This window comes from Rhinopithecus roxellana, chromosome 7, assembly GCF_007565055.1.
Source record: "Rhinopithecus roxellana isolate Shanxi Qingling chromosome 7, ASM756505v1, whole genome shotgun sequence".
Classification (NCBI taxonomy): domain Eukaryota; kingdom Metazoa; phylum Chordata; class Mammalia; order Primates; family Cercopithecidae; genus Rhinopithecus; species Rhinopithecus roxellana.
The window spans coordinates 124,359,406-124,381,964 of record NC_044555.1 but is presented as its reverse complement, the minus strand read 5'-3'; the positions used below and the strand labels follow the sequence as shown (position 1 = coordinate 124,381,964).

The following is a 22,559-nucleotide window of genomic DNA, read 5'->3' as shown; positions in this document are numbered from 1 at the left end:
CAGTGAGTAATCTCAATCTTCAAATTTTACTGCATAAATCAGAGCTCTTATGTGTAATTATTTCAAACTAAGTACTGATATATGAATAATAAAATTCTTTTTTCCCCTAAAAGCTATCTAAGCAATGAAAATACAGTATCCAAAAGCTTAGGGAAATTTTTTTCTAGGAAATACGGATGAATGATCAGTCTGCCCTATCCCAGTACTACACACAGAGAAGAATTCAATTAAACTGTTCTTTTCGAACAAGTTGTAGATAATGGAATAACTCCCGGTGAGCCCTATTTAGTCATATACTTAAAAAGATAATTAAATGAGGCTTACTTTTTTATACTTGGCTTTGGAATGCAAACCCCTCTCTACAGCCATGGACCATTCTTGTTCCTTCACAGATTCAAAGTAAAAAAAGGCTTCTGTGCTCAAGTCCAGTTCTTGGAATCTGAGGAAAAAAGGGATGTGAGATCTATACATATCCCATAATTATCTCTGGCTACCTCCTGTCCCATATGTTGAAACAGCAAATGAAAAAAAGATGGGAGAGAGATAAATTTTATAGAACTGTTCTGTTCACCCAAGCTATAAGTAACGACAAGTAGCTTTCTTTTCTAAACAATTCCCACAAGTACATTCATAAGCTATGCAAAAAATAAATCAAAATACCTCCCACAGAGGATAACAGTAGAGCTTTGCACTTATATCCTAGGAACTGTCACTGTTAGAACTGACCTCAAGTCTTAAGTTTCTATGCAGAATATATAGATTCCTATGGGTTTCAAGAAAGTTAGATGCTTCCTTACACCATTTTAGGTATCTGTTCCTTTCTGTTCTCACAAATTTGACCCACAAGTTAACTCTCGTGTATAGTCTACAGTAGGTTTTACCAAATTCTTTTTTAAAAAAGGCAAAAACATCATGTAAACTAACACCAAACATATAGCCAAAAGGAAATTCCAGAAGTGTTCTTTACCCAATGCAGTAGATATCAGGAGGACTGGGATCACAGTTCAGCCAAGGTTCTAACCCGCTATCTGGAGACTGGCCATTCACATTCCAAGTTCCAACAAAAAACCTAATACATAATATGAAAAGATAATTTGAAAACAAAGATGAAGTATAAACCAACAGAAGGTCTTTCTTTTCACTTCTATACAAAGGTATGTTCACAATATGCTAACATAATTCCTCAAAATGTTTTGCTACATATGTAAGAAAGATCTTTTGCATCTAGAACACAAAGGCAGTGGGCTTATTTTCTCTAAATTTTACATTAAGTAAAACTACGGAGGAAACCAAGTCTCTATTTTTAAAAAATGCAAAGGTAATTGCTATACCACATTTCCTTTCAATTAAGCTCCATCCAAACTCATACTTGAAAGGAGAGCTTACGGATGGGAAAGAGGTATCTTCATGCTGTAAGCTAGTCAAATATGGATAAATGTTCTATAAGGGGCTGTAGTTGACTCCAGAAATTCACTTCCTGAAGGATTGCAAAGACATCTGTGTAGGAAATTCTGATGAGGCAGACATAGTATTAAGGGGGAAAGCAGAAGGGAAAACTCATGACTGTCTTAACTGTTTACACACAAATATAAGCATAGTGGGCAATATGAGGAACTGGAAGTTTTAGCACAGTGATATAGTTATGATTGAATTAGAATAAATGAGGCATGACAGGAAAGCAGATGGGACTAGAATCTTGGACTAGAAGGGTACATTCTGCTCATGAATAACAAAGAAAGGTGGTGTTGCTTCATGCATTGGTGATACATGCCACATGGTACCTCACATGCAGCATACACACACAGGTCCAGAAAAGAAGATGTCGACAAGTAAAGACGAAATAAAAAATAATACAGATCAAAGAATCCAAGATAGACCTCCCAATCAAGAGGACTGGGTGAAACTTTCTTTACTTACCAAAGTAAGTAAGTTAAGAGCTAGTGGTAATGATGGACTTTAATTTTCTAATATTGGCTGAAACAAAAAAAAACTTAGCAGGCCAGATATATATATATAAACATGCTTGCTTATGGAATGTGCTAGGGGAAAATTCCCTAGTACACGTGACCTTGATTTGGTTCTCTAGGACTCGATAGAGACATTAGTAGACATGGCATAAATTAGTAGTTAGAAAGTCCAAGGGAAGGCCAAGCACAGTGGCTCAAGCCTGTAATCCCAGCACTTTGTGAGGCCGAGGCAGGTGGATTGCCTGAGTTCAGGAATTTGAGACTAGCCTGGGCAACATAGTGAAACCCAGTCTCTACTAAAAATAAAAAATAAAAAATAAAAAAAAATTAAAAAAAAAAATAGCCGGGAGTGGTGGCAGGCACCTGCAGTCCCAGCTACTCGGGAGACTGAGGCAGGAGAATGGTGTGAACCTGGGAGGCGGAGCTTGCAGTGAGCTGAGAGTGTGCCACTGTACTCCAGCCTGGGTGACAGAGTGAGACTCCGTCTCAAAAAAAAAAAATTAGTTGGATGTGGTGGTGTGTACCTATAGTCCCACCTACTTGCGGGGCTGGGGTGGGAAGATTGCTTAGGACTAAGAGGTTGAGGCTACAGTGAGCCATGATCTGCTCTCCAGCCTGGGTGACAGAGAGACCCTGACTCACAAAAAAAGAGAAAATAAAAGGGAAACTGTAGCATCTGCATTATTTTTGATATGCATGTTATTGGCCAGCATAGAGACAGGAGCTTGAAACAGGCGACCATTCCTTTTTATCATATTTTGATTCTTAATTAGGCTAATGTCTTAAATACCACCAGGCCACTGTGTTATACCTACTAACTTTTTAGACTCAGGAAGCAAAAGAGACACTAACCTGAAAGTCTGAATGTTGACATATTCTTTCTCTCGCTTTGCCAGGATATGTTTGATGAGACCCTCCCGCTGCCCAGATTGGGTATTTGGTACAAAGAGCTTCCGCATGGTGTTGGTTACTTTGGGCTGCTCCTTGTTAGAAGCTTCTTTTTCACGTGGAAGCCTAGCAAATAAACGAGAGATTCAAAAGTAAAATTGTTAAAACTATAATTCTCCTACAGGGGAAATATGTTTTCACATGGGACTTACATTTTATTCACTAAAGGGGGTGGAGGTGGGGGTTCCCGGTGAATCCCAGTAGGCTGATTTTGTGAATTTATTTTCTTGTCCAAATTCATAGAAGAAAAATTGTCTTCAAATCCGAGAAGCCCTGAAAGACACAGACCCCAAAGTCAAAGGGGGAAAAAATCTAACATCCAACATATCCAGGGTAACAGGGCTTTGATTTGATCACAATTTGATCAGTGGCATTACTATACAGAAAGCTACCATAAGGGTAGAAATTACTTGGATTGGGATTTGAAGAAGCACACCCATTCCTGAAGCACTGATATACTAATTAGAACAATAGTTTACAATAACTTGGAACAGACTAGTAATAGCTAACATTTATTGAAGACTTAGCACAATGCCTGGTTGACAGTAAGGGAATATATCATTATCTCACTTAATCATCACAAAAAACCCACAAAGTTAGTACTATTAAAAATCTTCCCATATTACAGAAAAGAAAATGGAAGTTCAGAGTTGTTGAGTAACTCGATGAAGGTCGCATAACTAGTAAGTCCTTCACTTGGGATTCAAACCCAGGCTGTCTGGCTCTGGAGCTTGTACTTTCTACTATCCTCCTAAGCTGGCTCCTGAACAGCTACCATGCTACAGAAAGGATAAGGAGTGAATGCTGGTCAGTGGGTCTGGACTTGATAAAACTACTCTGCAGGAGAATGTGTCTGACATTGGCTTTAATCTACATCACCATATTTGGCCTGATAAAATCCACTGACTCTGCAATGACCATAGCAACAAGGGAACCAGGAACTTTTTAGTACCTGAAAAAACAGAAGGTTTGTCCTTAGTGTCTAATTTCTGGTACCAGCTAGATGAGTCCTTTTGCTCTGGAACAAGAAGTTGTGACTGAGCTGGAGAGATAAGGTTCATGGTCAGAAACTGGGAAGTCTTTCATTGAGTAGAATTTACCATAGCCAAAAGCCATTCTTTCAACATTCCTTAAAAGCAGGGGCCAGCACCATCTTTGGATACAGTGGAAGAAACTAAGGAAATGAGGGCAGCTCTGGGGTCATCTAGGGGCAGAAGGAGAATTATAGTCTATGGTAATCTGTGCTTGCCATGACACTGAATATTCTGAAAACAGGCCTAGTGTCCTAAAAGCTGGGCAGATTTGTTCCCTAACCTATCCCTGTGTTCACTCCTGAAGAAAAAAAAATCAGCTATCAGGGCTTCAAGGGTGAGGTATTTTGCCAATGGCCACTTTCCTCTGTATCAGCATGTCAGAATTCCACTCCCATTGAAATAGAAGAAAGAAAATTGCTGAGTCTTGAGTTACCTTTCTGAGCAGCAAGGACAGCTGAGAGGAACTTCAAACAGTGTTCCTCATCAGGGATTTCAAAGCGGCGCTCTCTGATCCAGTCCCCCTGAACCCGAATTTTGCAGCCACCTAAAAAGAATTGAAATCCATACATATACTGCTATGGGATAAAATGTTTTACTGGGATCATATTCTCAACTTATCAGGTTAATAGAAAGTCCAGAACACAAATATTCCAGATCTATAATATAGGAAGCACATGTACAAGATCAAGAGAGTCAGTACGACGGTGGTGGAAGGGGTGATGCAGAGAGGGAACCCTAAGGGAAGTGAGAACTCCTAGGGCTGATGAAACGTGTCAATGAGCAGCCCAATCTAAGGATATGACACACACTAAAATCATACTTTCCTGCGTTCTGATCTCTCTCTCAGACATCAAAGCAGGGACCTTCGAATTCTAGCAAAAGGTAAATTCCTCAAATCACCCTCCTCCCATTCCTTAGCTGGAAATTCCTATCATTTCAAGTCCAGATCATATTGTCAGAGTATCTGAAGCACAAGGGGAATAAAAGAAGTAGGACGGTTTGTCTGTAAGTACAGATAAAATTTACAAAATGACTTAAAAATAGTGATACTGAAGTATTCTGAAAAGAAGCATCTACAACTCATTACCTCAAGTTTAAAATGTATGTCTTGAATAAACATACAAAAACAATATAATGACCTATGCTCAGAAGTGGTTTGGTTCAAGTATAGCCCAATTGGAAACTAGGAGAATTAGAAGCAAAGTTAGCTAGGACTTTAATTTCTTATGTGTATAACATATTGTCTCCCCTTTTCTGATGCCCTATAGTTATCATCTATATCAACTGTTTGGATGTGGTGATCCAGGAAACCTATGTACTTGTTTCTATTCTTATTGTAACTGATTTATTACATACGTTGTTTTCTCATGCCTCTGGAAACTACAAGCTCCTTTAAGGGCAAGAGGCAGCATACACATGCAGGGTGCACATACAGGGAACCCAGCACTTTCAGCAGTCTAGGGTAACCAACTGTCCCAGCATTATATGGGACTCAGAGGATTCCTAGGACTCAGGACTTCCAATGCTAAGACTGGGAAAGTCCCAGGCAAATAAGGCTTGCTGGTCACTCTACTGGTGACAGTAACATTAGACTTCACAGACAGAAGGTATTTAATGACTGATGAACTGGACTCTTTAACACTTGTGAATAACAAATACATGAGAAAATGAAACGAAAATCCTAGTTTATTTTTTATGGTGGAAATTCACTTCTGAACCTTTGGCTTTTTGTCCTCTGCATTTTTTCTTGTTTCTATCTTTGTAAAGTGAGTTACAAAAAGGAAAATAAAATGATTAGTTAGAAGAAAAGAGATAAAAATGGAGAAAAAATGTGAAAGAAGGCACCCTAATAGACTACAGATAAGAAAATTAATGAGGGTGCCACTGTAGAAAGGAAAAAAGAGAGGGAAGGAACAAAGTGTCAATTACAGCAGCCATGAAGATACAGGGAAAACTCCTTCAGGGCCTAACAAGTCCTTTCGTTCTCAGATAATTTATACTAAATGTGGTTTTAAAAGAGTAGTTTCTATCTGACATAAATTTAGAACAAAAACCCTTATTCTCTCTCACACACACAAACACACAATTCCTGAAAGACTTATTTTAGCAAATACATAACTGACCTATTTAATGGGCCAGAAATTGCTTACAAAATAACGCTGGATGCTCCCTCACCATGTTGCTTGAGAAAGAGAACAAATTACCTCAAGACTCAACCTTCTACTCTTCTTGTCCATCCTGAAACCCTCTGCACCTCTATGATCTGCAAACACTCCTACATCCTCAACTTCATCTGAATATTCTCTGCATCTCTCAGTAGTTCTCAACTATGCATGCATTAAAATTACCAGAGGCACTTCATTTTTATTTATTTATTTATTTTTTGAGATGGAGTCTCACTCTGCTGCCCAGACTGGAATGCAGTGGCACGAACTCAGCTCATTGCAACCTTGTCCCCCGGGTTCAAGCAATTCTCCTGCCTCAGCCTCCTGAGTAGCTGGGATTACAGGTGCCTGCCACCACATCTGGTTAATTGCTGTATTTTTGGTAGAGATGGGTTTCACCATGTTGGTCAGGCTGGTCTCGAACTCCTGACCTCGTGATCCGCTCACCTTGGCCTCCCAAAGTGCTGGGATTTTAGGCGTGAGCCACTGTGCCTGGCCACCACAGGCACTTTAAAAACAATATTGAATCCAGGCCCCACTCCAGGACAATTAAAACAGAATCTCTGGAGGTGAAGCCCAGGCACTCGTAGTTTCCCAGTGATCTGACCATATGTCCACATTAAAATTCAGAGTCTACCGCAAAACTGGCTGGTCCCTAGGAGAAGCACTTCTCCTACAACCCTCTTGTATGTGTGTATGTATGTATTTATTTATTTATTTATGAGATGGAGTCTCTATTGCCCAGCCTGGAGTGCAATGGTGTGATCTCGGCTCACTGCAACCTCCACCACCCAGGTTCAAGCGATTCTCCTGCCTCAGCCTCCCAAGTAGCTGGGATTACAGGCACGCACCACCATGCCCAGCTACTTTTTGTATTTTTAGTAGAGACGGGGTTTCACCATGTTGGCCAGGCTAGTCTGAAACTCCTGACCTCATGATCTGCCCGCCTCAGCCTCCCAAAGTGCTGGGATTACAGGCCTGAGCCACCGTGCCTGGCCTAACCCTCTTAATGGAGTCTGTTTATATTCTCTCACACCTGAAGTAATTTTTAGTTGGTGTCTTTATTTGTCCTAATAACACCACCAAACTATTCTTTCTCCTTCTCCCTCAGGCAAAATCCTTTCTCCTTTGAGGCTCATCCACTGGAATGTACCATTTCCTCCCTTTCCTCTACAAGATCATGCATCATCCTCCCAGAAACTTCAGAATCTAAGATAACACTCATAAGACTTTTCTACACTCAATCTCCTGCCATTAACTTTGGGTCCCTTTAAAATCAGCACAGAAAACCCAGTTAACCCCTTCAACTTCCTCATCCAATGAGATTCCCCCTCCACCTCAGCCACCACTTCCTCAGTTGCTATTGGAACCCTCTCAGTTATACCCTGGATTTTGTCATCATAGAACCACCACCACTTCATAAACCTCTAATTCAAATATCCCTCCCTGATATGTTATTCCTTCCAACTTACTTGCTCATTATCCCCACTGTAACTTTTTTTTTTAACCTCATGGGAACCTCCAGCCCATTAATTTCTCCATTTTCTTACTATCCGTCAGCCCCTTCCTGTTCTCACTTCCCCTTTTACCAAACAGATGCCATCATTACACTCTTGCAAAAACCCCGAACTGCCTTACCTCTCTGTTCTTCCATGGTACCTACTTGGCTAAATACCAACCCTCATAAATCGAACTAATTGCTTTTCTGAACTTATACCTGAACAACCAGAGGGGGCAAATATGCACATCCACAACCAGATGGCTATCATTATAAATTCCTGATTGCCAATCTCAACTGGGTCCTCTATCATAGGAAGCAACCTAAGTTCCCACAGTCAATCAGTCTCCTACTACTCTCTGAAACAACTGTTTCACACCTACTCATTTATCCTCAAAATTTGGATCCCCCATCTTCTTGAGCTCTCTTATTCTAAGCAGAATGCTTCAGCTTATACTTCAGAGAAAAAATAAAGCTATCACATGGAAACTTATCTGTATTTGTACTCATCTCATCCTTTCCCTACTGATACAAGGAAGAAGATTCCTCCTATCAAGCCTCCTTCACTTTGAATTACAACCCCTCTGATTCTCTCAGTAATCTTACACTCACAACTATTCCCTAGACACATCCCCATATCCTTAACGCTTTCCCTTTCACTAGTTCCTCCACATTAGCATATAATCATGTTCTAAGTCCTTCTCATCTGAAAAACAAAAATATTCCTGGAGCTCTGATTTCCCTCCAACTCCAGTCCATCTCTATATTCCCCTGCAGTCATGTTTCTTTAAAAGACACACAGTCACAGACCTCCCATTTCTTACTTGAATCCATTCCAATATGACTTTCAAACCCACTACTTATCTGAAATTGCTTTAAGTTCACCAATAACCTCCATCCCATGGATATTCTTCAGTCATCTTATTAGACCTATTAGCAGAAATCAACAGTTAATCAGGGCTTGACATAATCTCTTCCAAAGGCTTCTATGATACCATACTCATCCAGTTTCTCTCTCTCTCGTCACTAATTTTGAGTGCCCTTTGAAGTATCTCTTCCTCTATCTAACATTTAAAAAGTGGAGCTCCTCAAGTTCAAACATAAATCTTTTTTCTCATTCTATACCAGTATTGTCCAATGGGACTTTCTGTGACTATAGGCATGCTCTAAACTGTGCTGTCCGATTTGGTAGCTAACAACTTGATATGCGACTGCTGCAACTGAGGGACTGAATTTCTCATTTTATTTCTAATTATTTTAAATAGGCACATGTAGCTAGTGGCTACTGTATTCGATAGCACAGTCCACACACAATCACATCATCTCTTACGATTTTGAGTATCATCTACGTGCTAGTGACCCAGACCTTTCTTCTGAGATTCAGATGCATACATTCACTTGCCAATTTATCATCTACACTCAAGTGTCTCAAAAAAAAATCTCAGCCAGGTAAGGTGGCTCACGCCTGCTAATCCCAGAACTTTGGGAGGCCGAGGTGGGCAGATCACCTGAGGTCAGGAGTTCCAGACCAGCCTGGCCAATAAGGCGAAACCCCCATCTCTGTTGAAAGTACAAAAATTAGCTGGGCATGGTGGCGGGCACCTGTAATCCCAGCTACTCAGGAGGCTGAGGCAGGGGAATAGCTTGAACCCGGGAGGTGGAGGTTGCAGTGAGCTGAGATCGCGCCACTGCCCTCCAGCCTGGGTGACAAGAGCGAGGTTCCATCTCAAAAAAAAAAAAAAAAATCTCAAACTAAACATGACTGAAACTGAATTCATGACCCTTCCCCCTTAAGGAAAACTCATTCTTTCTGCAGTGTTCTTATTTCTGCAAATGGTACCATCATCCACAGTCATGTCAGAAACCCGAGATTCATCCTTGACACTTCCTCTCACCCCCTACACTCAAACCAATTCCTATGGATTTTACCTCCAAAAACATCCATCAAGTCTGACTGCTTATCTTCATTACTACCGCCACCACATTCTCTAGCTTATGCTATGGAAACAGCCTCCTAACTGGTCTCTCTGCTTCCATGCAAATGATGACACCCCAGCATAAAATCCTTCATATTCTTCTCATTTTTGAAATCTCAAAATTCAGATTTAATACAAGGCTTACAAGATCCTGCCAGATCTGTCCCTTAGCCCGTTTTTCTTACCTTGGTGCCCAAGACCTGTTTTAGGCACCCTGGTCTTCTTTCACTTCAAAGAAAGTGTCAAGCTACTTCCCAGCCTGGAGCCTTGTGATTCCCTTTACCTGGTAAATTCTTCTCTCTCCCATCTTAACCAGTCTCTTACTTAGCCCCTCTGGTCTCAATTTAATTGTCACTTCTTCAAAGTGGTCTTCCTTGACCATCCTCCTAATATACTTACTCCTCGCATAAACTCTTAGTACCTTCCCTCAAGAGCATTTATTAAAACTACAAGTATCTGGGTCGGGCACGGTGGCTTACACCTGTAATCCCAGCACTTTAGGAGGTTGACACGGGCAGATCACAAGGTCAGGAGATTGAGACCATCCTGGCTAACATGGTGAAACCCTGTCTCCACTAAAAACACAAAAAATTAGCCAGGCCTGGTGGTGGGCGTCTGTAGTCCCAGCTACTTGGGAGGCTGAGGCAGAAGAATGGCGTGAACCTGGGAGGCGGAGCTTGCAGTGAGCCGAGATGGCGCCACTGCGCTCCAGCCTGGATGACAGAGTAAGACTCCATCTCAGAAAAAACAAAAACAAAAACAAAACAAAACAAAAAAAACCCAAACAACAATTATCTGTATCTTATCAGTTTAAAGTCTGTTTCCTATATTAAAATCCTTAAAGTATCATGACTGTACAGCTTTCTGCTATATCCCTAGAGCCTAGCGTAGTTCCTGGCACATAAAAGATAGTCATATTTTTATAGAATGAATGATTGAATTATAGGTATCTGTGTGACACTAGTACCAAATTGCACAGAAGCAAGAACCAAAGTAGGAGCAGCAACTTTACCTTTGTCATTCTGTACTGATTCTGCACTTACAAAAGTGCCTGACAAAGAGAAGGCACTCAACAAATATTTGTTGAATAATAAATAAACAAGGGACAGTTTAATATTAGGAAATTAGTACAATACAGTGTACCAATTGGTCAAATAAGAAAGAATAAAATCATCTCCATAAATACTGAAAAGACATTTGCTAAAATTCAGTATACATTCATAATTTTAAAAAACACAAACTTGAAATAAATGCAGTTTCTTAATGAAAAAAAAAAACCTGTTAAATCAACAAGCAATAATGTCGTTAACAGTGAAATACCACTTGAGGCATTCTCACTGAAATCAGGAGCCAAACAAGAAACATCATCGTTTACCACTGGTCCCAATATTCTCACTGGTATAGTGTACAACAATAGTAGCTACTAGAAAAGAGACAAAATTATTATTTATAGATGATTAAGGTTAGCTACCAAAATGAAAAAACAAAATGAAAAGCAAAAAAGATTAAAAATAAATTTCAATGAAGCAACTGGATAAAAGATAAATATCCATAACTCAACAGCTATTCTGTATACTAGTAATAAACAATTAGAAGGGCATAGAAAAAAACTCCACTTGCAATAGCAGCAAATAAAATCCACCACAAAATACTTAACCTAAAAACTATATATATGAAGAAACTATAAAGTTTTACTGAAAGATATAAAGGAGGACCTGAAAAAAATAGATACATCATGTTCCTTGACAATGACTTAATTTTATGAAGAAGTTAATTTAATAAAAGTTGGCACAGACCTATGGTGAAATGTTGGTCTTTAAAAAGCATATTATAAAATAATTATAAATGACATAGGAAAATGTGACAATATAATGTTAAATGAAGATGCACGATAAAAAACTATGTATGAGGATTCCATTATGTAAAAATATAAAGAGTGGAAGGAAATACATAAAAATGTTAACCACAGTGGTGATCTCTAGATTGCAGGAAAATAATCTTAATTTGATACTTTAAGCTTTTCTGAATTTGTAAATTGTATATAATGAAGATGTATTACTTCTATAATGAAAAAAAATTATTTACAAGGCATTTAACACCAATATCCAGACAATGGGAAAATGCATATTTACATTAAAATCAGGCCTGCCTAATAAACCCAAGATCTCCTTCGTGCAACACACTGTGTACCGTAAAGGTTTATGTATGAAGCCCAAGGATCAAGATAAAATATGGTTTCAGTGCAAATATTACTAAATGGGTAGAAATAACCAAGGATTTTATTTAAGTGGTCACTTACCTATTTTCCCCCTATGAGCCAGTAACTAGAACTCTGGACATAGCAACACATGGCTAATGTAGAAGCAGCTACAACAAAACTAATGCCGAAAATTAAGTGCTTATAAGAGAAAAGACACAGCTCAGTTTAACTTTTCAGCTTTGAATCAAATACCTCTCTATATCAAATACAGGACATTTCCATCTCTTATTTCAGCAGCAATTTCAGTTGTTACAGAATTGCCTTTGTTCTAATTTTGCTTTTTTAAGTGTTGTTTTTGCCTTCTCCTTTCTAAGCACAATAAGAAATAGACATTAAGTTATTTTCTCTCTTGGATACTTGCAGCTGGGGTTTACCTGGCCTTTCAGGCACAGCCTTTAAGACTTCTAAAATCCGGGGCCAGGCGCGGTGGCTCAAGCCTGTAATCCCAGCACTTTGGGAGGCCGAGACAGGCGGATCACGAGATCAGGAGATCGAGACCGTCCTGGCTAATACGGTGAAACCCTGTCTCTACTTAAAAATACAAAAAACTAGCCGGGCGACGAGGCGGGCGACTGTAGGAGGCTGAGGCAGGAGAATGGCGTAAACCCGGGAGGCGGAGCTTGCAGTGAGCTGAGATCCGGCCACTGTACTCCAGCCTGGGTGGCAGAGCAAGACTCCGTCTCAAACAAACAAACAAACAAACAAACAAACAAAAAAAAGACTTCTAAAATCCACAACCAAAGGGAAAAAAAAAAAAACTCAAGCCAGAAAAAAGCCTACTTAAACCATTCAATACAAATTAATAGTGCCAAGGGCTGGGACTCTGTCTAAACAAAGTTATGTAAACCCCTAGTCCCAAGCTCAGTGCCAGTTCCCACTCATCCAAGGACTCAACCAAGAGATAAGGCAACCCATTTGATTTAAATTCATGTGGTCAGATACTCTTTTCCATAGCAACCTCACAGTAGCATAGAGTGCCCATTTTCTCCACCCCATAAAATAGGACAATTAGATGATAAACAAAGAACAGCTTGCACAGAAAGTCAAAGATGATTTGCTTCAAACAGATAAAAATGAGAGAATGGAAACACTGAAAAGAAGATCATGTTCCCTCTAATAAAGAGATGCCTTGAGGGGATGGGGCTTAAATAAAAGACTAAACTTTTTTTTTTTAAAGGAATGCCTGGACAAGCAATTTAAGGGACTCTTCAGCCTTCCAAAAAATACAACAAATAAAGGAAAATATTATGACCTAATTTAAAAAGAGGGTAGGGAAAAAACTTAAAATGTAATAGCAGTTAAAAGTGACCAAAAAAACCCACCAATAAACCTTATGTGCTTTAAACATTAGCCCTTCCTACAATTAACAATTCTATAGCAATGATTTAACTGACAGCAACAATACTGGTAGCTCAATGAAGTACAGCATTAGAAAGGTAGAAATACTTCATTATTTTTAATTTTTATAAAGATTCTTACCAGCCACCTGCTTTTTCTTAGGCTTAGCCTACATGTTTTTGGGAAACAATGCTAATTTGTATGGCTGCTACAGGAGACTACAGGAAAAGATGGTAAAATAAAAAATGTGCCCCAAAAGGTGTCTTAAATGTAGTGAGTGTTCAAGTAAATATTTGTTGAATAAAAATCAAGCACATTCAGAAAGATACTCACTGTTAGAAGCTATGTCAATCAAAAGAGTTTCTTCTGCTTCTGAGATGGGAAAAAAAAAAGAGTAGATCAGGGAAGAGAAAACCACTCATTACAACCAAAAGAATACATGCCTAACTAAATAACTGCTTCTCTCAGTCACTACTCCTAGGTCTTAGAACCTATTTTTTTAAATCCTTTTTCATTTAATATTTTTTAAAGGGATTTTTAATAGCACTAGGTTCTAAAGACTATGAGCAAATCAACTAAAATAAAAATGAACTGAAGAAGTAACCAAATGGAACTCCTCAAAGCAAATCAAGGAACGAGAAATTAATAGTACAGAATATAACAACATGTTAATTCAAGCAAAAGCAAGTTTAATTCCCCTTAACTGTAATATACTGATTTAACTCCGGGTCCTTTAGATACTTCTTTAGATACCAGAAGGCAAAGGAAGTTACCCTGAAAGCCCACAGGTGAATTACTTTCTTAACTCAGATCTATTCTACGAAAATTTCCCAGTGATCTCATCATGTCTGCCCCTGCCCCACACAGGTGGGTAGAGTATACCTTCAGGTTACAATTACTACCTGTGGGCCAAAAGCCCTCCATACCCAACAGGGTGCAAAGCAGTCTGCAAGTTTAGAGTTCTCTTATCTCTCAATGGTTCTCCTGGACTTCTTCCTTTACAACAAGTGTCTAGATCCAAGCTATCTCTTCCCCTCTGATTTCTCTGGATTTGACCAACTGCACCTGCCAGACCCTCCAGGCTAACTGAATTCCGGGTACTGACTCCGTGGGATTAGCTTGGATCTACCTTGGTCAAATGGAGTAGTCTCACCTTTTTCACCTCCCTCCCAAGACTGAATTATTTATTTGGCTCCATTACTCAGGTACAACAGAAGCAACTGGCAAGAAACTAACTCACTTAATACCAGAAAGTAGTCTCGATATTATTAGGATGATTAAACAAGGGGAATTAGGACATCAAAACATAGCTATTGTAAGTTTACTACTGTTCTTCATTAACTTTTAGTTCTGTAAAACCTGAGTGTTTACAGATGGTTCTCTTTTTCTTTAGAGACGGCCTCACTCTCTCACTCAGGTTAGCATGCAGTGGCACAATCACAGCTCACTGCAGCCTCGAACTGCTAGGCTCAAGCGATCCTCCTGCTTCAGCCTCCCAAGTAGCTGGGACTACAGGTATCTGCCACCACGTTTGGCAAATGTTGTTTTCTTAATTTTATTTTTGTAGAGATGGGGTCTCGCAATGTTGCCCAGGTTGGTCTTGAACTCCTGGGCTCAAGCAATCCTCCTGCCTCAGCTTCCCAAAACGTTGGAATTACAGGCACAGTTTATGAAATAGATGCACAGGTCAGGAAATAGAAAGGAGATGAAAATCATACATAAGTCTTTCTTCAGTCATGGGGAACTACATTACATGTGTGCACATATTTTCCCAGATTCTAAGCAGCAGCACTACAATCTAACAATCAGCAATTGATTTCTTATTAAAAATACTAAGAGAAACAGGGTAAAAGAGATCCTAGACGTAGAGTAAAAAGGTACAAAGCTAATAGGATATTAATTTAAAGTCATGTTCTTTGGCTCTTCCCCTCTGTGAAGGGCTACATCTTGAAAAGTGAGGTGGCCACAGCCACTTACTATGGCACGCAGCTACCTTGTTTAGAATGTCTCTCTCACATAGGGCAGGCTAAATAGCCATCACTCCATTCTTCTGTACAATATGGACACTATTCATTGAAGCTATTTTTAATTCTTAACACAAGCATTCTTAAAAAGTCATATCCACTAGCTTAGTATTTTCACTTACAGGAATAAATCCTTAGGAAATAAGAGATGTGCAGGTATATTTAGGTGCAGAGATGTTCATCATATTACTATTTATACTAGTGAAAAAATAACCGAAATGTCAACATAGCGGAATTATTACATTATGGACCATTCATAAACTGGAATGGTATATAGCCATTAATGATATGGAAAAGTGCTCATAATATGATAGCATGTAGAACAGATAAAAAATTGTATAAGATAAGTATCACTCATGCTGCAATGTATGTATAGAAAAAGGGAAAATGCTAGGTGTTTATCTCTGAAGGATGGGAATTTAAGTGACCTATTTTCTTTACACTTTTCTGTTCTTTCCAAAGGTATTACATTATGTACATGTCACTTAGTGATTAAAAAAAAGTTCAATGTAGTTTAAGAAATAATCCATGCAAGCTAAGATTTAAGTTTTCCAAGAAAGGCCAGGCATGCTGGCTCACGCCTGTAAGTTGCCCAGCACTTTTGGAGGCTGAGACAGGCAGACTGCTCGAACTCAGGAGTTTGAGACCAGCCTGGGCAACATGGCGAAACCCCGTCTCTACAAAAGTTACAAAAAAATAAAAATTAGCTGGGGGGTGGTGCACCTGCAGTCCCAGCTACTTGGGAGGCTGAAGTGGGAGGATCGCTTGAGCCTGGGAAATGACCTTATCTTGAAAAAACAAGTTTTCCAAGAAGCTACAATTGATACAGAATGCTTCTGACTGATAAAGCCACTGGTCCTAGTGAAAACAGAATGCATTTGTTCTCTAGTATCAATTTCCTTTCTAGAGCAATGTGAGACGACAGAAGCAACACCTCCTACACAAACCTCCCAATTTTTAAGTTTCATCGTAGCAGATGAAACAACAGATTTTCTGTGCTCCGTCCCCAAATTTAAGGGCAGGAGGCCAAATATTTCCTCCCCAGAGTCAATTTTCTTATGATTCACCAATGTCAAGGTTTGAGAATCAGCACAATTGAGAATCAGCACAAGATATTACAATCTGGCAAGGTATGTTGCCAAATGTCTTAATTTCAAATAGCATGTGGAGAAAGTGCTGAATGTGTGTGAATCCAAGTGACCTTGGTACCTTATAATGAGCACTGTGTCCGTTAAGCCCAAGAATGTTATTTAAATCCACATATAGGTCAGTCAGCATAAAAAACTACCTACACAGGTAACAATCTACGTACATCTCTAACCCAAGCCAAGGAAACAGGTGAGCCAAGAGACACACGCATATATACAAATACATTGCAATATAACCCTTCAGCATTCTTAAAGTATCATCTCCTCAATGTTATCTTTTTATGCAAAGAGTAATACATTTCATTTTACATGCAGTGACAAATTTAAATATGCATGGTATTACATAATGCAGTAATGACCAAGAAAAAACACTATAAAACTAGCTAAGCAATTAAAGCTAGTACCTTGAACACATCTGAAGTGGCTATTTATAGGAATGATATCTTGAACATGCTGTTCCTTCTCATGCAACTGGATTATTAACCTAGGAAACAGAAGAACGCATCAAAGAATAGCCACTGAAAAACCCATTTAGCAACAAAATACTTCGCTGTCCTGTTATACAAATCTAGTCTGTATTTATTAGACTTGCTGCATCTAGTTCCCTCGATCTGAGCATCATGACAGCTAGATATTGCTCTAGGCCTAAAAGGATGTTAGTGGTGATGAACATCTGATTACCCACACTGTTCTCTAGGCCATATACCCTAAAAGCAGCATACAAGCTTAAGAGCATGAATTACAGAGTATATAGCTTCAGAGTATGCATACCAGAGTGAAGAACTGACAGCCAGATGTGAAGTCCAGGGACCACAGCTATCTTTACACCATGGAATTTCTAGTACCTAGCACAGAGCCTGGCACACAGCAGTTGCTCGTGTGTGTGGAATCAATGAATTAGAAAATTCATAAATTAAGTTTCCAATTACATTACCATGGCTTTTTACCAAAGAATGGATCTGTCTCTTCAAACAAGCATTCAGGTTCATGGAGGAGTAAGAGGGAGTGCCGAGCCAGCTGGATCGGTCAAAATATCAGTGACCAACAAGGTGGCAGATACCACAACCGGATTGCCTTCAAATCCCTTGTGTTTTTTCTCTGGTTTCTAAGTTTATGCTGGTATTTCTATGAACATGAGTAAACCTGGCTCCCCAGTATGAAATCCATACTTCTAAATCCATATGTACTCCTGAAATATTAATTTTTCATTTATTATTTATCCTTAATGGCCCAGAATCAAGGTACAACCTACTGGTAAACAGCCATTCTGAACGTCAACTAGCATTCCCAAAGTCAAGCACTCTTCCAAGTATTGTTTTTAGTTTTGTTTTTGTCAGGAACACTCTGTTTCTTCCTGAGTTTCATCTCAAATATCACCTCCTCTGTGAAGCTTTCCTCAATACCCCCAAGCAGAACCAGCAGCCTTATTGCCTTTGTTTGCCCCTCTAATAGAACACTTATACACTCCATTATGGTTATATTTATTTCCCCTCACTGATTTGAGCCCCTTGAAAGCAAAGACTAGATCATAATCAGTTTTGTTTGCAACCTAACAGATGCTCAACAAATACTGGTTGAATAAATCAACTAGCTTAATTAAGCTATAAGCAGAGGTGAATTTTAAAATGAAACTGTTTAACTTCTGACATTAAAATGTCATCGTTTTGAAGGGTTTGATTTCTATTTTGTTGTCTTTTGGGGTGCTTGTTGCTTTTGCTTTTTGTATTTTCAAATGTGTTAACTTTGAAGAGGATAACCTGGGATAGGATAAGTAATTACTTAGATAGAACTAACGGAAATAAAAGTATTAATGCTTCTTTTCTGCTCTGATCCTTCTTGCCTAATTTGCAGGGGTTTATATTCTAAGGTGACTACAGGAATATGGGGCAGGCCCCTTTCAATCTGGAAAGTTCATGAGTTGAGTGGAGAGTCCTATAAACCCAGATGGAAACCAGAAACCAGATAAAAGGCTGAGAAATCAAAGGTTAAGGAGGAAGAGCTTACTTTGAGGAAGATAAACACAAACCACTAAAATCTCAAAATACATAAACAAGAAACGGTGTTGAACATCTAGCAGTAAAGCTTCATGTGAACAGTACTGTTAAAAACTACTACAAAACAGAAATAAACTGAGAATTTAAGTGAATTCCACAAACATTTATTGAGTATTTACTACGTGTTACCCACTAAATTACGATGAAAGAGTAGGGCTAAGAATAAGCATAAAAATTCTACCTGAGTATAATTATTCATTTCAGAATATAAAGATTAGAAATAATTAGTATACAGCAAAACAATGGAATTCAGAATTTGGTAGTTGTCAAACAGAAAAGAGTGACAAATCCTGAATGCCAACTCTGCCTTATCCCTAGGAAACACTTTGATTTGTTCAAGGAAGGTTAAAGGTCAAACAGGTTTTTTCATAATCTATTATCCTTGAAAAAGATGAATCTTAGTGTTTGAGTCCCTGTTTCCAAAAAAACCTGATTTTTAATTGCAATTTTGGTCAAGTAAATTTCCTATGGTTGACAGTAGGAACCACAGACCTAAAGATTTAAGACAGGCTTCAAGTTCTAGGACAAACAGGCCAAAAGTAAAAAGTTCTGGACGTTCGAGTCAGAGAAGGCACCAGAGACAAGAACATGAGGATTACAGATGGTATTATGGTTGGTATTAGGTGTCTCCAGTAAATGCTTTCAAGAGAAACTTCTCAGTGTCATTCTGAGACATGTTACATAGGATCAGATCTCAGGTATTCTACTTCCTAATCGCAAACAAGTGACTTAACCTGTCTGTGCTTCAATTTCTGTATCTATAAAAGGGGGATGATGATATTACTATTTTATCGTAACCCTCACACGTGGATTAAATGAACTAATTAATGAAAAGTGCTTAGAACAGTACCTGGCACATAAGCAGTCATTGAGTGTTAGTTATATAGCAACAACTGTATCAGTTGTTAGTTTATATATAAACTATAGTTTATATATATTTAAAACTATATAGTTTATAAATAAACTATTAATATAGTAACAACTATAGTAGTTGTTAGTTATATAGTTGTTAGTTTTATAGTGTTACTTATATATTAGTGTTAGTTATATAGCAACCGCATACCCCCACATATACCCCCAACTATACCCCCATAGCTTACACAGAATTGGAACACAAGACTTCCTTATTAGCTCAACAGAGTTCCAAATCTACTAAATCCGAGGGACCACATTCTGGGCTGTGGTCATCTCAGTAATGTAGCTATTCTATTCAATCTTCAGATTTTTGTTTTTACATTAGAGGAAACCAAGGCACAGAAGTTTTACTGGTTTGCTCAAGGGTCACCTCTCTCTAACCCACTCTAGCCTTTGGAAATGTTAGTGGTGTTCCACTTTTCTGCTGAATTTAGTTTTATTAAATTCTGAATTTAGTTTCATTAAACTAGTCTTCCAGGGTTGGATGAAATCTGGGTTTGATGAACTTCCCAATAGAGCTGACTAAGCAGGACCTAGGAAGGAGCTACTTCATAGAACTAGCTGACATCCAGTTACAGTGGCATCAATAGTCTCAGAAAAGAGCAGGTTGGGCCAGTGGGGATTTCTTCCATGTAAATCAGACAGCATAGACACAGAGGATCTAAAAGCGGGGACTGAGGAAATTGGTTTGAGGCAGAACCCAACGTTGGGAGATGGCAAGATTTAAGTGAACAATTTTTAAACTGGGAAGGAATATTATGTCAAGAAGCCAGTGAATATCCAAGGGAGGTGTCTTTGGCACACAGGGATAGGGACCTATGATATGTAAAGGTCACCATGGATACTTTTGAGATGAGGCATTAGTGACAATAGAGGTTAGCAGCTATAGTGATAGCTTATCAAAATAATCTTTTGATCAACATTCAACAGTATTTACTGAGTTCCTATGTCTAAGGCAGAGAGGAAGGTGACACACTGATAAAATACTGTTATTTCTATCTCTACACATTTCATTACATTTTCTTTCTAACAGTCAAATCAGTAAGTGAGGCAGTTTCTGGCCTACACTAAACCATTACTGAATTAATGAATATGCCTTCAAACAAGTGGGATAAGGGGGTGGGGAGACTGGAGAAACCAGCTGAATAGGGTTAAGACACGTCTGTAACGTGAACAATGAGGCATTTCCATAGCATTTTTACGTTTTGTAAACCACGCTCGCATTTATTTTTCCCCCACTTATAACTCCAAAGGCTATAAGGTAAGGCAGTTAATGGTTTTATTAAACTGAAGAGTTAACTTTGGCCCAGAAAGCTTTATTGACTTGCCCAACGTTACACAACACATGTCAGTTGCAGGGGCAGGAACTAAGAACCCAGGCTTCCTGCTTCCCCGCCCATTCAGTCATTCCACTGAGCCACACTGCCAAGCAAGATCGAGGCGTGGAAGTTGGGGACAAAGCCCCGAGGTTAGAGAGCACTGGCACTTCACACCTGGACCTGAACCTGTTGCCCGCGTGGCCTTAGTAGGAGGACAGTGGGTGACCCGTAGCGGTTTGGGGTTGGGAGGTAATGGCAGGCTCACCTCCTCTGTGGGAATCAGGTGGTTACTTACTCATATTGCCCGTTCCTCTGGGCTAGGGTCAGGGCGCAGGGCTCCCGGAGAGGACCCTTCATCTCCATACCCTCGACAGTATGCGGGCGCTAGTCAAGGGTCTCCTTTGGAAGCGCGGTGGGGAGGAGTGGTGCACTGCGGGCGAAGGGGGTCTTCCACCCACCCCCCCGGCCGCCCTCCCCCGCCCCGCCCGGCTTCGCCTCCCGCGCCGGCCCCCTCCCCCACTCTGCTCGGCCTCTGGGCCACCCGGTTGCCCCGCCCCGCCGTGTTCCGCAGGGCCCCCGACCCCCACCCGCGGCCCTGCGCGGTCTCCCCTCCCCCTTCTCTCCGGCGGATACGGCAAGGGGCTGGGCTCCGACCGGGAGCGGCGGCTCCATCCAGGCGGCCTCCGGACTCGGCGGGACAGCGGACTGCGGGCGGATCCGACGACAGTGGCTCCCGAGTCCCCACACCCACCCACCTCGGCTGCGTGTCGTTTGAGGAACCGCTCCGCGCCGGGCGCCGGGCGCCGGGAGCGGGGTGCTGGGAGCTGAGAATCTGACCCGAGAGAGAGCGGCGCCTCGCGCCCCCGCCAGTTTTCCAGGCCGCCGCAGATTCCGCTCCCTGCGGCCAACCTGCGGAACTGCAGCGAGAGACCCGACGGACTGGGGGCGTCTCTACCATGTCCAGCAAGGAATGGGGTTTAAATGCCACCTGTGACATCAAAATTGTTCTGCGGACTTTGAAGATGGCCACAGAAACAAAACACAGTCACACCTATGGGGGATCTCAAACCTGTTGTGTCAATGCGACCCACATCATCCATATATGAAACAATATATATAACATACAATATATATATATATTTCTTAAGGTTATAATGCTCCGTGTTGGTTATCCTACCATTTCCCTTCCTCTTCTTTCTTCTATGCCCTATATCGGAGAATTCCCCAAAGCCCAGACCTTTGCTCCTCCTCTGCGTCCCCTCCAGGTCACCTCTAACTAGACAGTGTCCAAATATATATCCCTGGCCCAGACCTGTTACCTAATAGTGTCCATTGTTAACACATCACTACGTCACAAAACTAACTCATTATCATTTCACTTGAAAGTCATATATTGTCCTCCCCCTCCTAATCTCTATATCCAATCAGTCAACAAACCCTGTTAATATTTTACATGGAATTACTTTTAGATTCCTTATTTTCTCTCCATTCGCACTGCCATAACTTTATTGTAAGCCCTTGTGATAGCCTATCTGGGTTATTGCATTTTACTTTAAATAAATCCTGTTGGGTTTACTCTGTCCTTTGACCTGTTTACTCTGTTGACAGCCATAACAATATTTTTCCCAAAGTAATTTTTTGATTGTGTTATTCATTTGTTCCAGAATCTATAATACACTAGGTATCAAGACTGGCTGTAAATCTGTAGTAATTAAAAGTATACTATGGAGATAGACAATCAATGAAACACAATATAAAGCCCCCAAACAGACCACACATATATGGAAGGTTGATATGCAGCGTGTGGGACATTTCAAATCAGTGGGGAAATAATGGATTATCCACTAAGTGGTACTAGGACTACTGCTTATCCATATGGAAAACTATAAAATTAGACCCCTACCTCTAACCAT

General features: G+C 40.0%; 1 protein-coding gene across 1 annotated transcript in view; it reads right to left on the bottom strand.

Moving 5' to 3' along the window:
* OCRL (OCRL inositol polyphosphate-5-phosphatase) overlaps positions 1-21,604 on the bottom strand; it is a 51,455-nt gene extending 29,851 nt beyond the window's left edge. Inside the window, exons 1-10 of the mRNA XM_030933665.1 lie at positions 21,280-21,604; positions 20,942-21,017; positions 16,763-16,842; positions 13,520-13,558; positions 4,383-4,493; positions 3,868-3,957; positions 3,068-3,188; positions 2,820-2,981; positions 968-1,069; positions 325-439 (exon numbers count right to left, since the gene is read on the bottom strand). Coding sequence (XP_030789525.1) covers positions 325-439; positions 968-1,069; positions 2,820-2,981; positions 3,068-3,188; positions 3,868-3,957; positions 4,383-4,493; positions 13,520-13,558; positions 16,763-16,842; positions 20,942-21,017; positions 21,280-21,604 — 1,221 coding nt within the window. The remainder of the gene's footprint in view (positions 1-324; positions 440-967; positions 1,070-2,819; positions 2,982-3,067; positions 3,189-3,867; positions 3,958-4,382; positions 4,494-13,519; positions 13,559-16,762; positions 16,843-20,941; positions 21,018-21,279) is intronic.
* Between the last annotated feature and the right edge of the window lie 955 nt (positions 21,605-22,559).